The sequence below is a fragment of the Anticarsia gemmatalis genome, chromosome 26, assembly GCF_050436995.1.
Source record: "Anticarsia gemmatalis isolate Benzon Research Colony breed Stoneville strain chromosome 26, ilAntGemm2 primary, whole genome shotgun sequence".
Lineage (NCBI taxonomy): Eukaryota > Metazoa > Arthropoda > Insecta > Lepidoptera > Erebidae > Anticarsia > Anticarsia gemmatalis.
Window position 1 is genome coordinate 8,015,273 of NC_134770.1, and position 15,961 is coordinate 8,031,233.

At 36.6% G+C, this 15,961-nt stretch overlaps 1 protein-coding gene across 1 annotated transcript in view; it reads left to right on the forward strand.

The window, feature by feature from the left end:
• The window catches only part of LOC142984257 (putative ATP-dependent RNA helicase DHX35), a 61,413-nt gene extending 45,652 nt beyond the window's left edge, over window positions 1-15,761 (forward strand). Inside the window, exons 3-16 of the mRNA XM_076131732.1 lie at window positions 5,032-5,196; window positions 7,522-7,602; window positions 7,823-7,882; window positions 8,209-8,374; window positions 9,039-9,136; window positions 9,454-9,700; window positions 10,670-10,811; window positions 11,234-11,353; window positions 12,252-12,415; window positions 12,908-13,035; window positions 13,539-13,682; window positions 14,179-14,269; window positions 14,906-15,056; window positions 15,626-15,761. Coding sequence (XP_075987847.1) covers window positions 5,032-5,196; window positions 7,522-7,602; window positions 7,823-7,882; window positions 8,209-8,374; window positions 9,039-9,136; window positions 9,454-9,700; window positions 10,670-10,811; window positions 11,234-11,353; window positions 12,252-12,415; window positions 12,908-13,035; window positions 13,539-13,682; window positions 14,179-14,269; window positions 14,906-15,056; window positions 15,626-15,740 — 1,872 coding nt within the window. The 3' untranslated portion in view covers window positions 15,741-15,761. The remainder of the gene's footprint in view (window positions 1-5,031; window positions 5,197-7,521; window positions 7,603-7,822; window positions 7,883-8,208; window positions 8,375-9,038; window positions 9,137-9,453; window positions 9,701-10,669; window positions 10,812-11,233; window positions 11,354-12,251; window positions 12,416-12,907; window positions 13,036-13,538; window positions 13,683-14,178; window positions 14,270-14,905; window positions 15,057-15,625) is intronic.
• Window positions 15,762-15,961: the final 200 nt, after the last annotated feature.

Sequence of the window (15,961 nt, forward strand, 5' to 3'; positions counted from 1 at the left end):
GCAAGGCAAGATGAACGTTTGTTAACTTTCAGTGTTAGATAGCCCATTTATCGAGGAAGGTTATATGCTATATATCATCACGCTACGACCAATAGGAGCAGAGTACCAGTAAAAAATGTTACAAAAACGGGAAAAATTATGACCTATTCTCTTTTATGTATCGCAAGCGAAGTTGCGCGGGTCAGCTAGTGTACTATAGTCTATAATAGGCACCACGTAGGTAATAGAAATACTAAAATAACTTCTTTATTTTTGCGTCGGGTTAAAAATAACGTAAATAAAGTTTAAACTGTTTATGGAAAAGTAATTCATTTCCCTATAGAACCACATAAATATTTACTTTAATAACACTATATTCTAGAGCAGTGATAGCCGAGTGGTATAAGTTGACACCTCCCACGCAAGTGGTCGCAGGTTCGAACCCGAGGCAACACACCAATGACTTTTCGAAGTTATGTGTGTATTAGAAATAATTATCACATGCTCCAACGGTGAAGGAAAACATCGTGAGGAAACCTTGCATGCCTAAAAATTTGTTTAATACATTTATTGAGGGCATGCAAAGTCCCCAACCCGCACTTGGCCAGCGTGGTGGACTCAAGGCCTAAACCCTCCCTCATTACGGGAGGAGACCCTTGCCCAGCAGTGGGACAGTAATGGGTTAAATTTAGTTTTTTTAACACTATATTCTAGAGTAGGTATAATTCCCCTAACACTTAACGATATGAATAGTACACAGTAATTAATTAAAACGAACCTACACTATGTTAATTAATTTTAATTATTTTGTACTACCGATCAAAATGTACTTTAATTTAGAAAAACTTGTCTATTTTAATAATAAATATTATTGGACAGCTCACACACGGTCATTTGATTCCAAACTAAGCAGAGCTTGTACTATGGTAACCAAATAACTGATAAACATACTTATATACTTCTAAATACATACTTATATAGATACATTAACATCCAGGCTCAGAACAAATACTCGTGCTCATCACACAAAGATTTGTTCCGGGTGGGATTCGAACCCACTACACGCGACGCTACGGTTGTTGCGGCGAGGTGACCGCTTAAACCTCTGCGCCAAACGTGCAGTTATAAAGTTAAAATAATTGTTTCGGGTCTGGTTATACTTTGTGTCCGTTGTTTCTATGTTTGTAAAAGTCCCCGTGACACAGGAGCAATTCTTAGTGCGTGAGTTGTGTTTAAAAAAAAAGAGTTTATTACACAATAATCTCGAGCTTAGTGTAAGGTTATTTCAAAATTACGGGAAATCTAAATCTATGTCTGACGTCACAATCAATGCCAGTTTAATAAAGGGGGAATTCCCATTAAATATTGTGCTGTTATCAATTACTGTTTCCTTCCTGTAGACGTGTTTATATTTTAGTTTCAGTATGGGTATATTAATAAAATACTAGAAAAGATTTATCTTTAAAATAGTTAATTGCTTATTTTTCTAGTAAAACATTTTATTACTGACAATCCTTTATTTATAACATCAACTTCGCTTTCCGCCGAAGATGTAGTATGTAGGTAAAATTAATTAGCAATATTTTTAACATGGCTTAACGACTGTTATCTTACTAGACAACAGCCGGGACCGAGTTTTTACGTGCCCTCCGAAGCACGGAGACGCACAGCTTAAATAACACTTTGCGGTCACCCATCTATGGAATGACCGCGCCAAGTGTTGCTTGACCCACAAATCTTTTACCGACCGGTGAGCGCAACTGGCTATGGGTGCCTTGCTCTTACAGGTAATCTCATACAAATAAAATGACTGTCCAATAGTGTCCAATAAAAACCACTAACTACCCAACCCTTTAGTAAAAACAGGTGTGATATGAAACGACCTTCACACGAAGAAACCTTGACCCCATTAACACGAGGGTACCAGCAGAATTAATTACATTCTACCTACATCATTTACTATGTTCATTGACTCCATTAGAATAACTGTAAAAAATTACGTTTGAATAAATTTAGTGAGCGTTTTATGGAAATAGTAAATAAATAAATTATGGCAGTCACAACTCACGCTTACCGGTCGGTGAACGATCAGTATGTTAAGCAACCTTTAGCTCGGTTTCCATAGATGGGAGGCCGCTTAGTGGTGTATGTAGATATAATGTAAGTGAGTAACACGGAGGGCTGACGAGGGCTCGTAAAAAGTCGGTCCCGGTGGTTGTTAATAAGGATAACAGTCATCAAGTCATGTTAAAGGCTTTCGAACTTTTGCTACTATGGAAAACTAAACGGTAAATAAAAAATGTACACAAATATTTTGTTTTAAGTCGTAATCCATTCAGAACAATCGCGCGATTACCGGCCGGGATGCGATGGGCATCGATAAATTATTAAGTTGTAATTAAGTTCACTGATACTTATCCGGAGGTAGTCAAACTGCTAACGTCCTTAACCCGACCGATATCAACAATACTCGTTATACTAATTAGTTTAATTAATACAAAGATAATATATACCGTTACGTTGTTACGGATGCCTCTATTATTTCAATGACAATTGGACTGATAAATATATTGTTTTTACATCACGTTTTATGTACCTAACTACCCAAGTTTAGCTTGGTGTTATTTACTCATTCATTTTTATATAAGTATATCTGGTATATATTATACTTGGTGTTATATATAAAACCCGAGGCAACAAACCAATGACTTTTTAAAGTTATGTGTATATTAGTAACTAGCTGACCCGCGCAACTTCGCTTGCGTCACATAAGAGAGGATGGGTCAAAATTTTGCCCGCTTTCGTAACATTTCTTATTGCTACTCTGCTCCTATTGGTCGTAGCTTGATGATATATAGCCTATAGCCTTCCTCGATAAATGGAATATCTAACACTGAAAGAATTTGTTCCTGAGATTAGCGCGTTCAAACAAACAAACTCTTCAGCTTTATAATATTTGTATAGATTAACAGTATTATAATAGAATTCATTCCCGGCCCAGGAATCAAACTCAAGATTTAGTGACCAACAGTCGCGTTTAACCACTCAGACTAGGGTTGGTTTATAGAAACATGTTTCCATCAATTCTGAAAAAAAAAAAACGCTTCTTTGTTTTTTCAGCTGCTATATTAAAAACAAGCCACTTCCTCTGAATGAAAAGCACCTATATATAAACTCTTACGTATATATTTACACGTTCGTTATATAACGAATATTTCTGCTCACTCGTGCCGGGATGTAGTAAAAACTAAAAAACTTCTCATTCAAATACAACGTGATTTATAAATATTACGGATTTAATACTGACTGAAATATAAGAGTGAATCTTAAGAGTCTGTGAGTTTGTATTTCAGATAAAATCTGTCTAACCTGATTAGTACCAAAAAATATTTCATTATCAGTAAAAGAACTGTTGCGTAATTATTATTTTACTGTTGTATCCAAGAAGAAGAATGGACTAGGGAAGTCCTTATCCCCAAGATCCAATTGAACTTCATTGAAATAAGATTCATCCTCATTAGATCTGTAGAATATAGATACAATACAATTGAACTAAACCGTTATTATTTAAGACTAGCTGACTCGCGCAACTTCGCTTGCGTCACCTAAGAGAATGTTCAAAATTTCCCCCGTTTTTGTAACATTTTTCGTTGCTACTCCGCTCCTAATGACCGTAGCGTGATGTTATATAGCCTATAGCCTTCCTCGATAAATGGGCTATCTAACACTGAAAGAATTTTTCAAATCGGACCCGTAGTTCCTGAGATTAGCGCGTTCAAACAAACAAACAAACAAACAATCAAACAAACAAACAAACTCTTCAGCTTTATAATATTAGTATAGATAAAAAGGTCCTTTTCTTCTTTTTTTTTACGTTATCATTTGCGTCCTACAGTTGGACCATTGGTCTTACAAGCAACCGATAGATAATTTAACACCTATCCCAAGAAAGTTCCTATCTAAAAAGTAGATTTCCTATTAAAATCTACTTCTAATATTACCAAATATAACAAGCGATTCCTGCGAAATAACATAGTGTAATAAACGGAACGTGTCTGGCGAAATGCCAAGTTTCTGAACTAATAGATTGGATTTATAAAAAAACATCTGGAAATGCGGTCAAGAGTCTGGTTTTGGAAGCTGTGTACAAAGATTCTGCTATCTAAGTGGAATAGGCTGGAATTTTGCCTATTATGCTTTGAAATATTGAAAAAGATGAACGATTTGAAGAGCCTTTGTGGATGAACTATATTGTATAATTCTCTCGTTAAGTTTTCAATCTGTATCTAGTTTTGTAAAGTAGGTATCCGGAGGTTTACTGCCAAAATTGTATTGCCGGAAATTATGAATTCTATTTTATTTACTGTTAAATTAACTACAGTGAAAGATATGTTTAGATTATGACGACAAATGGTTGTAGTCTGATCAAAGGTTTTTTTTCTGACTATATACATATGTTCTATACCATTGTCCCACGCTAGGTGGGGTCGGTACAACATGTTTTCCTCTTCCACTCATCCCTTTCAGCCGTCAACTCTGTATTCGACCCTTTCTTGTTCATATCCTCTTTCACACAATCCATCCATCTCTTTTTTGGTCTTCCTCTACTTACATGTCCGCTTACATTCATATTCATCACTCGTCTCGTAACATGGCTTTCTTCTCTTCTCATGACATGTCCATCCCATGATAGCCTCCTACTCTCTAGCTTTTCTGTAACTTCTGACTACTTTAAGAATTTTAAGCAGAGAACGTAATAAGCCTTTCCTTAATAGTGACTAAGTATATTATTTCAACAACCTAAAAGAGCCTTGCATACAAGACATTCGCGGCTTACAGAAACTTACTTAAAGGTATATAAAATTCCCCCAGTCTTCTGGAGCTAACGATGTCTTTAAGGAAATATTCATCTAGATATATTTTCCTGCTATAAAATTATTATTTATTTATAGCTCTCCATTAAATTATTGGACTACTTATCACATACTTACCCACCATCTCTATACACCAATATTTGTCCAATACTTATTATAATGTTACCTATATTTCCAGTACCTGTTCGAGATCGGTCACAGAGTGTGCGTGACACAGCCGCGCGTGACTGCGTGCGTGGCGCTCGCGTGCCGCGTCGCGGAGGAGCGCGCCGAGCCGCTCGGCGAACATGTTGGCTACGCAGCCGGCATGACCAGTCAGAGGAGCGCTCATACTGGGATAGTTGTAAGTATTAGGTCGGGGAAAAAGTCTTTTCGCATTATAGTATGTATGAACTATTAGGTCGGGGAAAAGGGGTAAAGGAGTTTGGGGAGACTTTTACCCGACAATTAAACAGGTTAAAAAAAATGCGAAGGCTTGTGAAGATGATTGAAGAGCATTATATGTTCGTAACGCTTTCACGTAAAAACTGCTGAACCGATTTCCTCAGCAAAGACAGCATCAGGAATATACTTGGTGCTCTTACAGGAAATTACGGCACGAACTACATGCTTAATAAGATAGGAGCCATAGATGACCCTAAATGCAGGCACTGCAATGAAGAAGCAGAAACCATGAAATACATACTGTGCGAGTGTGATGCTATAGGAAGGAAAAGAATGGATCTTCTAGGATGCGGTTACCCTAAACCAGAAGACTACAGGTTACTACCGATGAGGTGTATAACAAAACTGTTAAGTTCTGCCCTGCCCCCCAACGTCTAGAGTAGCCAAGGAGGGGGTGACACAAGGGATCAGGAATGGTCGAAGTGTCAGCCAGGCATTAACCGGCACCCCCACCCCTAAGATAAGATAAGACTGTAGCGATATTGATGAAATTGAACATCCTGCTTTAAATAACAGTGCGAAAGTTTATGAGAAGAGGTGTATGGTTTTTAACAGTTTCACGTAAAAACTACTGATTTTAAAATTTTACTTGGACTTTAGAGATAGTTAGGGGACTAGGCAGATTTTATATTTAAAAAAAATCATCCTTCAATATATTATTTAAAAAGATTATTTCAAACTGATATAAGTTAAAAAAGAACAACAATAATTATTTGGTTTAATAAAGGAAAACATATTGGTATATTTGTAGTACATTATAAAATACCTTCTTAATACTTTTCCTGGTTCATAACAATATTAATACAGATAGACTTTTTTTTGACTGCCTCCATGGCGCAGTGGTTTAGGTCGCCACGCCGAAAACCATTGCGTCGGGAGGTCGTGGGTTCGATTCCCACACGGAGCAATTATTTGTGCAATCCACAAATAATTGTCTCGTTTCTGGTTGTGCTTTGTGTCCGTTGTTTGTATGTTTGTAAAAGTCCCCGCGACACGAAGCCAATTCTTCGTGCGGGAGTTGCCATTTCAAAAAATGAAAAAAAAAAAACCTAGATAGAACACCCCTATATGACTATTGTTTGGCGTTTATATAACGCTGCGCCGTATAAACGCTAGTGTGAAAGGGTTCTAAGACTCATTGAAAGCCAAAACAATGATTGATTTATTATATACTACTTAACTTATTGTCTTAAAGGTTATGGTCGATTATCTAAGGTCAGTTGTACTATTTATATAGACCTATTGTTTGTTTTATTACTAACATGTAAGGCTCGTATGACAAGATGTATGGATGTGAATGAAGCAAAGATTTATAACTCTCTAGGTCTCTGCCTATCCCTATGGGAAGAACGCGTGATTTTATGTATGTATGTATGCAAGTTTGTATGTGAGGCCTAATGGCTCAGTAACACGGTCGATAGTGTATCCTATTGTTAAACTTGATGTCTCGGGTTCAATTCCCGGGTCTGGCAAAGTACAGTTTTTATAATTTATATAATTTATACAATATTTCTCAATAGTAACTTGGAGTTTGATGTCGTGCCCGTTATAAGGCAATAGGCTTGGCCCATATAACATGGGGCTAACATTGTTAATGGCGAAACGTGGGTGTATTTTATGTATCTCTGCCTACACCAAAGGGTTTAACAGGCGTGATATTATGTATGTAAGAGCTCCTTTACATTCATGTTTAGTGCCTAACTGAAGATAGGTTATTGAAACTGAAAGCGGTTACTTATCTATACATTGTAGCATATCTATCTATCTTTGTTAATTTAGTTATGTCTATTTATATCGCAATAAATAATAATAATAGAAATTAATTAAATAAACGACCTTCATGAAATTGTTATATGATTTTCCCGTTACAGGTTACGAAAATATATGTTATTGTTATGACAAAGATACGTAACATCACGCCATTATACTCGAAGATGTATAAAGAATAATATTGTTGGTCCCATTAGTGGACCGTCGACAGCCGCGCGGATCGATCTCTGAGGATTAAGCCACACTTGCCGAGGTTGTTCTGTGGAAGGGTGACCATCTTATACATATCGAGTTCCTACATAATTCGGAGGAAACTCCAACATAATTTGGAAAAAAGGCTAAGCTGTGCTGCTGGTCCGATGTAATAAGATACGAGTCTATCGCAATATATTACCATTTTTATACTGTGGTTGTTTAATAGTAATAGTTTAATTATTTATTTATTTTGTTACAGTTCATGACAGAAGGAGTGCTGTTGAGAGAAATGTTTGCATCGCCACTGCTTATGCAATACTCCTGTATTGTGCTTGATGAGGTATGTTATTTTGTACTTATATCTATTTCTACTGCTGCTTGTACAATTGCAAAAAAAATAGGAATTGGAATACTTTTTTACTTTAAATGTGACTTTTTATGGGTAAAAGTGTTTGTAACTTATTAAAATATAGTTTTAATCGAGTTAGTAGTTTCAAATATTGGTTTGATTATCTCAAGTAACAATATTAAAAGAATAATGTCTTTTTTCTATATTTCAGGTTCACGAGAGGTCACAAATGACAGACGTACTAATGGGATTATTAAAGAAAATTATCAAGGTATATTTTTTTTGCTAAAATATAAAGTAGTTCCTATCTAAATAATAAAATCGTATATGTAATATACATACGATTCTATTCTTATTCCGTATTTTATTGAGGGCATGCAAAGTCCCCAACCCGCACTTTGCCAGCGTGGTGGAATAAAGGCCTAACCCCTCTCTCATTACGGGAGAAAGAAAACCCTTGCCCAGCAGTGGGACATAATAGATTTAACTTATTTTTATTTATTTATTTTGTAATATTACACTTCCTTTTTTTAAATCGTAAACAATTTTACATAATTTTACTCCATCTCATTCAAATGTTTGCTGAAAATGTTTCAGAAACGCAAGAACCTGAAGCTAGTGATATCGTCGGCGACGATGGACGCGGAGTTCCTGCGAGACTTCTTCAACCTGAGTGATAAGAAGGACAGTGATAAGCGAAGCACTTCCACCATCATGTCCATGCAGGGACGCACGCATCCTATTGATGTGTTTTATTCTGAAGGTATGTGGTCTGCTACTATTGAGAATATTCTAGGGTAAATTATAAAAGAACAACAGTACCTTGCCCAAACCGGGAATCGAACCCGAGACATCAAGCTTACCAATAGGATAGACTATCGAATGCACCACAGAGGCTGTACAAGTATAATATAATTTCTAAATATTGGTATATGAAAAGGGCAAGTTGTGTTTCCTTTTACAAGCAATAAATATTTGCTGAAAAAGTATTTTGTTTTGAAAAAAGTGTGCCATTTCCAAGCACTTGGTAAGAAGCTAAAAAGATATAATTTTCAATTACAATTTCTACAATTTAAGTGTAGCAAATATTTTGGAAAAGTAGACTTAAAATTAGATTACCAAAACGAAATTCCTTAGAATTAAAGAATTCCCAAAATTATGTAAGATCATGAAAATAATTGAGATAAAAGTAATTAAAAAAAAAGACAACTACTGCACTAAGAATTGCTATTGTGTCGCGAGGACTTTTTACAAACATACAAACAACGGACACAAAGTACAACCAGACCCGAAACGTGGATTTGTTGATCGCACAAATAATAATTGTTGTGTGGGAATCAAACCCACGACCTCCCGACGCAGTGGTATCGGCGTGGTATTTTAAGAGGAGATTTTGACAATGTATGTATATTTGCCAATGATTTTAGAGCCAGTACCGGACTATGTAAAGGCTACAGTGGACACAGTCATCAAAATACATGAAAACGAACCTTTTGGTGATATACTTGCCTTTCTTACATCACAGGTACGTAATTAATTTCATTTTTGAAATATTTTAATTAATAGAATTTTGGGGTGCATAATATAAATCACGTTCAAATGTCCGTAAAATTATGACAAAATGTTTAAAAAAATGTGTAAGTACCCTAAAAATAACTTAACATGATTTTTAAAAGTTGGACCTATGGAATGACTAAAAAAAAAGATTTAAGGGGTATGCTAATATCTTACATCAAAATACAACTTGCATACTTAGTACCTATAGTTGGAATAAATAGCATCATAAAAATATTCTAGAATTCAAAATCTCCAAGTACTAAATTCTCTCTATTTAAATTCCAGGAAGAAATCCTCTCAGCCCAACAAACCCTCGAAACCTACGCAGACCAGAACAACGCATCAAACAAGCATCGAACCCACTACCCCAGCGGTATAAAGTCATGCGACATGCTAGTGACCGCGCTGTACGGCAGCTTGCCTCACTACAAGCAAGTGAAGGTGTTTCAACGAACTGACGCTAATGTTAGGAAAGTCATGCTCGCCACTAATATAGCCGAGACTAGTGTTACGGTGCCCGGCGTTGTTTACGGTAAGTTTCAAAATATAACTTTAGTATGTAAGCCGGTAGCCGGTAGCCGGTAGCCGGAAGTTGGAAGTTGGAAGCCGTAAGTCGGTAGTTAGAAGCCGTAAGCCGGATGTTGGAAGTTGGAAGCCGTAAGCCGGTAGTTGGAAGTTGGAAACCGTAAGCCGGAAGCCGTAGCTAGAAGCCGGTAGCCGATAGTTAAAAGTCTGAGGAAATGTTAAGTTGTATTGTATCTAGCATGAACAAGCATCGAACCCACTACCCCAGCGGTATAAAGTCCTGCGACATGCTAGTGACCGCGCTGTACGGCAGCTTGCCTCACTACAAGCAAGTGAAGGTGTTTCAACGAACTGACGCTAATGTTAGGAAAGTCATGCTCGCCACTAATATAGCTGAGACTAGTGTTACTGTGCCCGGCGTTGTTTATGGTAAGTTAGAAAACAGTACTTCTGTATGAATGCTGAAATATGAAAGACGGAGGCCAAAAATCAAGAGTCGAAAGCCAAAGCTTAAAGTAAAGTATCTAGTTACTATACAAATTCAAAATATCCTTTATTTCGAAAACTTCTCACAAAGTATTTGAAACAGACATATTATGTTGTGAGACGAAACGGTAAGAAACTCACGGCTTGCTCTTTTAATTCCTAAAATGGCATTAGAAATAGAATTATTATATCTAGTTCTAACTGTGAAAGAAAACAGTGATGGAACCTCCATATGTGAGAGTCTTTAAATACGGTTCTTGAAAGAATGCAAATTTTCCAACCAAGTTAATGAACGATGCACTTTGCCGGCGTGGTGGACTCAAGGCCTTAGTCCTCAATCATTCCCTTGCCCAGCAGTGGCTTTAATTGAATGTAATTTCCCAACCAAGTTAGTTAATGATACAGTACCTCGCCGGTGTGGTGGACTCAAGGCCTATTTCCCTTGCCCAGCATTGGGACAGTAATTTAATTAAATATTGTTATATTTCAGTAATAGACAGCGGTTTCCACAAGCTGCCATACTTCTCCCCAGTAGTTGGGGTTGAGAGTTTGACCATCACGCCTATATCAAAGAATAATGCAACACAGCGAGCAGGCCGGGCGGGCAGGACTAGTCGAGGGAAGTGTTACAGGTATTAACATAATATATAAATTATAACAGCATTTAAATTAACATGTGACAGCTAGAGACTTAAATTTTTAGTTTTCCCGTATTCAAAATCCTTATTGCTTAGTACTTATTCTCTAATAAATGGTCTATCCAATACAAAAAAAATGATTCAAAACGAACCAGTCGTTCTTGAGATAAGCGCATTCACACAAACTAACAGAGATTTTTCGGCTTTATGTGTTTAGGTAAGGAATTTCTTTGAAAGTTAGTGTAGATTCCTATTTAATAGCAATAATAAAAAGCGGATTGTATAGAATACAAATCTTTCTTTTACCTAAAATTAGGGACGAAATGACGAAACTAAATTGAAGAATATCAAAATAATAATCATACTTTAATCATCATTTCGTTTCTAAAACTGATATTTTAATTACAATGTTACAGATTATACACAGAGGAGGAATACGACAAGCTCCCTCCGTCGGTGCCACCTGAAATGTGTCGCAGTGACCTAGCGGCCATGTTGTTACAACTCAAAGCTTTGGGCATACACAATTTATTGAGGTAACTGTACTGTACTCATACATGAAATGGTACCGTATTTAATGTGTTAACTGTCAAATGTGTAATTGTTTATAGCAGAACATAATAAATAAGTTCATCAAACGAAGATGCTCATAAGAAAAGTTTTTTTTTAAGCTAATAAAGATGAAAAAGACGATCATATTTAGACATCTAATTGCGATAGGGAAATCTTAAGGCCCAGCGCAGACAGACCGGAATAATCCTCGCGCGGTCTCGAGCATTTTCTTTACGGCTCGCGGATGCTCGAGCATGCTCGCGACTGCTCGAGCCTGCGCGAGGAAAACTTTCTAGGTTACCATTCTTCAGTAAACAGGCCAGTTTTAGTGAAAATTCGTCAACGATGGTAGACTGGGCCATGATTATAATTGCTCTTTTGACTGAAGAAGAATAAAAATGACGTTCTATCTCTTTAAACTCAGTAACAACATTGAAATTTTTCGTACGATGCTCGCGCGTCCTCGAGTATGCGCGGGGATGCTCGCGCATCCTCGAGGACGCGCGAGCATTTTTTGTCAGGTTCAAGCAATTATGCACTTTATTTTAATTATATTAAAGTCGATTTTCAAGTGCGTTAAAAAAATCCTCTCCGCTGCGCTCCTCTTGGTCTGCGCTGACCCTTAATGTGTTCTTAGCGACATCTAGTAACCAATAGTAAAACTAAAATTTGTGCAGAGACATCTAGCGGCTAGTAATCGAAACATCAAGTGTGCGCCAGTATGCCTGCTATTATAAGTTGCCACTATTACGCAGTAGATGTCACTACGTATAGAAAATAAAAAATATAATCTGCAGTAGAAAAAACTAAAGCTCAACTTATTTTAAGCCATTGATGAACATTTAAAACAGTTCTTGAAAGTAATATTTTTCTAAATTTCAGATTCACATTCCCGACCCCGCCGCCAGCTAAGAGCATTCTGGCGGGGCTAGAAACTTTGTACGCGTTGAAGACTATCGACAAGAGAGGAGAGCTGACCTCGCTCGGAGAGAGAGTGGCTGAGTTGCCGCTCAGACCTATGTGTGCTGCTATGTTGTGTAATAGTGGTATGAATAATTGATAATCTTTGGAAAATACTACTTAAATCAATATACCCAGTAACCCGCCAACAAAGTGTTGACGTCGGTGGCTTTATTTAATAAAATTTAGAGCATCTGATATCGTGCTGTTGTAGACAGATCTTTTAACTCATGTCTGTCCTACTGCTGGGTAATAGTCGGACAGGGGGAAGGCCATGAGCCTACCACGTTGGCCAGTTGCGGGTTGGGGACTTTGCAAGAAATGGTTTAAACCACTATTTAGCCCCGCAATCGATATTAATTTGTTACTTTTCACTAGTAAACCTAGGGCACAATAAATAACTTTTGTTACAGTAACTAAAGCCCAGTTTCAGAAGTACATTTAGCGGTAGTTTATCTTTTCAATAGCGGTTAAGCTCATATAAACATGACAGTTTATATAGATAAACTTCCGCTAAATGTGCCTCAGAAATCGGGCATAACAATATTATTATAAATCATATAATTTATATTTCACAGGTGAATACGCGTGTGTGGACGAAGCGTTGTCAATAGCAGCGATGTTACAAGTGGACAGTGTGTTTGTGAAGCCCAACAGTGGGAAAGAAGGGATCGCCGCTAGAGTCAGCCGGAGGAATAATTTTGAGGTAACTAAATGTAAAAGAAAGATACTTATTATCGTCTTGGAGTTATGTATGAATTTTATTTTGCATCAAGAGATTGGCTAGGTTAGAAAATTTGCATTTCTTAAAAAACTGTTAAGAATTTCAGAAATGCATTGTTTCATAATTATATTTTCATCGCTGTTAAAGACAGTCGCAATTATTTCTTATATTAATATCCACAACTTCATTTGAAATGATTTAAATCGAATTCAACTACTTGTTTGAGAAGCTAATGCTCAGACAACTTGTTTATTACTGCTCTCAATCAGAAAGTAACCTATTACCGTCCCACTGCAGGGCAAGGGTTTCCCCTCGAACGAGGGAGGGGTTACGCCTTGAGTCCACCACGCTGGCCAAGTACGGGTTGGGGACTTTGTATACTCTCAAGAAATGTATTTAAAAAACCTTTCGGCATGCAAGGTTTAATCACTATTCTTAATATTGTCAATACTTTTTATGAAGTAATATATTTTATTTTATTTCAGGTGGCCGAAGGAGACATAATAATGTACTTAAACATAATGGAAGCATATCTCAAACTGAGATCATCTCAGGATGAGAAGAAAGCTAAGAAAGTTTGTAAGGAATGGTGTCAGAAGTATTACATCAATTATAGAGTTATGGAGAAGGTAAGTTATCTTGCTCATCTATATATATATAATTCTTCTGTAAGTGTGTATGTCACTGAACTTCTCTTAAACGACTGGACTGATTTTGATGAAATTTTTGTGTGTGTGTTCAAGGGGATCTGAGAATCGTTTAGATTCACAATTTTGTCCGCTGGACAGTGTTTTTTTAATTTATTAGACAGGACGACGTCTGTCGGGTCCGCTAGTACTTATTATAAATCAGAACATTTTTGTCTATGGATGTTTGTTACAAAATCACATTTACACTAAAGGATTTTGATGGAGTTTCGTAAAGTGACAGTTTATGTACTGGTGTCATACTTTTCCCCCGGGAAATCTATTCATATAGACGCATTTGTAAGCCATTTATACGTGGAAATTATATAATCCAAAAATGGCCTGCTAGAATTTTTTGATTATTATATAATTTTACTTATAAATCCTCATTATTTGTTGCCTTTGTTTATGTATTAATGGATCTTAATTACATTTCCAGGCCTGCGAAATAAGGGAGAGCTTAGAAAAACTGATCAAAGGAAAGTTTCAGATTGAAAACCAGCCTATTGAGAGCTTAGAACTAGGAGCGGGTAAGACATATATTTCATTTTTAAATAACTCTTCAATATTTTTTGCTTACTTTTGCTACAATTCTAATAATTACGAGATTAATAAATTAAAAGATACTCTTAATAACAAAATAATTTTTTCACATATTTTGCAATTGATTCACATCAAAAGACACGTCCATGTCTTTTGGGGAGGTAGGCAGAGACCAAAAACTTCCTAAAAACTTTGAATGAATAAAAGAAAAAAACTAAAATTATAAAAATAAAACAAAAGGAAACCATTGGATGAAGAGATATAAATGCAGTTAAATAAAGCAGTGCAGTACATTTTATCCCTAGAAACATATAATTTTGTTTCATTCACTTTCATGGTATAGAAATGTTGTTTGTTTTGTTTTTTCTTAAAAAAGACAACTCCCGCTCTAAGAATTGCTCTTGTGTTGAGAAAACTTTTACAAACAACCGTTAACAACTATTTGTGGATCGCACGAAAAAATGTCCCGTGTGGGAATCGAAACCACGACCTCCAGACGCAATCGTAGTGTCATGGTGACCTTAACGGAGGCAGTCAAACATCATACATTTCTGTTACATCTTAGGATATTACAGTCGTGATATTATGTATGTATGCAAGTTTGTATGTATTGTTATTTGCAGCTAAACTATCCCGCATCACTCAGTGCGTGGTGTCCGGCTACTTCAGTCAGGCGGCCTACCTGAGCACGGACTCCACGTACCGCGGGATCAGAGGCGCGACGCTACACATCTCACCCGACAGCTGTCTGTTCAGAGTGCAACAACCTAAGTGGTAAGAAGTGCAAATAAATATAGTAGAATATGGCGCTGTTTTTGCGTTTTGTAGCCAAGGAATAAAAACGGGAGACTTCGCTGTTAGTATGTCACCAGGCCGTTTCATGAACAGTCATAGTTAGATGAAATTTGAGAAAACTAAAATCAGGAATTAAATAAATATTAATCAAGAGTGCTGCTATATAACAAACGTGATCTTTTTGCCGTTTTTAAAAATAATATTAGTACGGAACCCTGAGTGTGGGAGTCCAAACCGCACTGGACGGGATTTTTAATAGTTTTGTACTGGGTTCCTTTTTATTTTTTAAATTTCTTTGGGATACAATGACATAGATAGATAAAGTTGTAGTTACATTTTCACGAATTCCCTATCCGTGGACCGTGAGTTAAATTTTAACTACTGGACCGACCATTTATTAGGTCGGGGAAATAGTCTTTTCGCATTATAGTATGTATGAACTTGTAATAAAATCTCTTTGGCTTCAAGAATCACAAATGAGTACACGGTTTATTAGGTTCATACTCGTACTATTATGTATGTATGTAATTATTTATGTATCGTTTCAGGGTAATTTTCGGCAGTGTACAAAGCACGGGCGACAAGACTTACATGAGAGATATGATCACGATTGACAAACAAACACTACTGGATATAGCACCACATTATTATACCGAAAATTAAATAAATATAAGATTATTTGAATTATTTGGAGTTTTATTACCGATTTACCACTATCGACAACCGGCTAGCTATCGAAAAATTGTGTATGAATATCTGATCATTGCCTCTAGCGGGCGTTGTATGAACTATCTTGGCAGTACATTTTAAATGTCAAATTCTCGACACTCGTTAGTACTGTACCGTAGAGAGTATCTAAAAAAAGATTGGATGAGTTAAAGAGA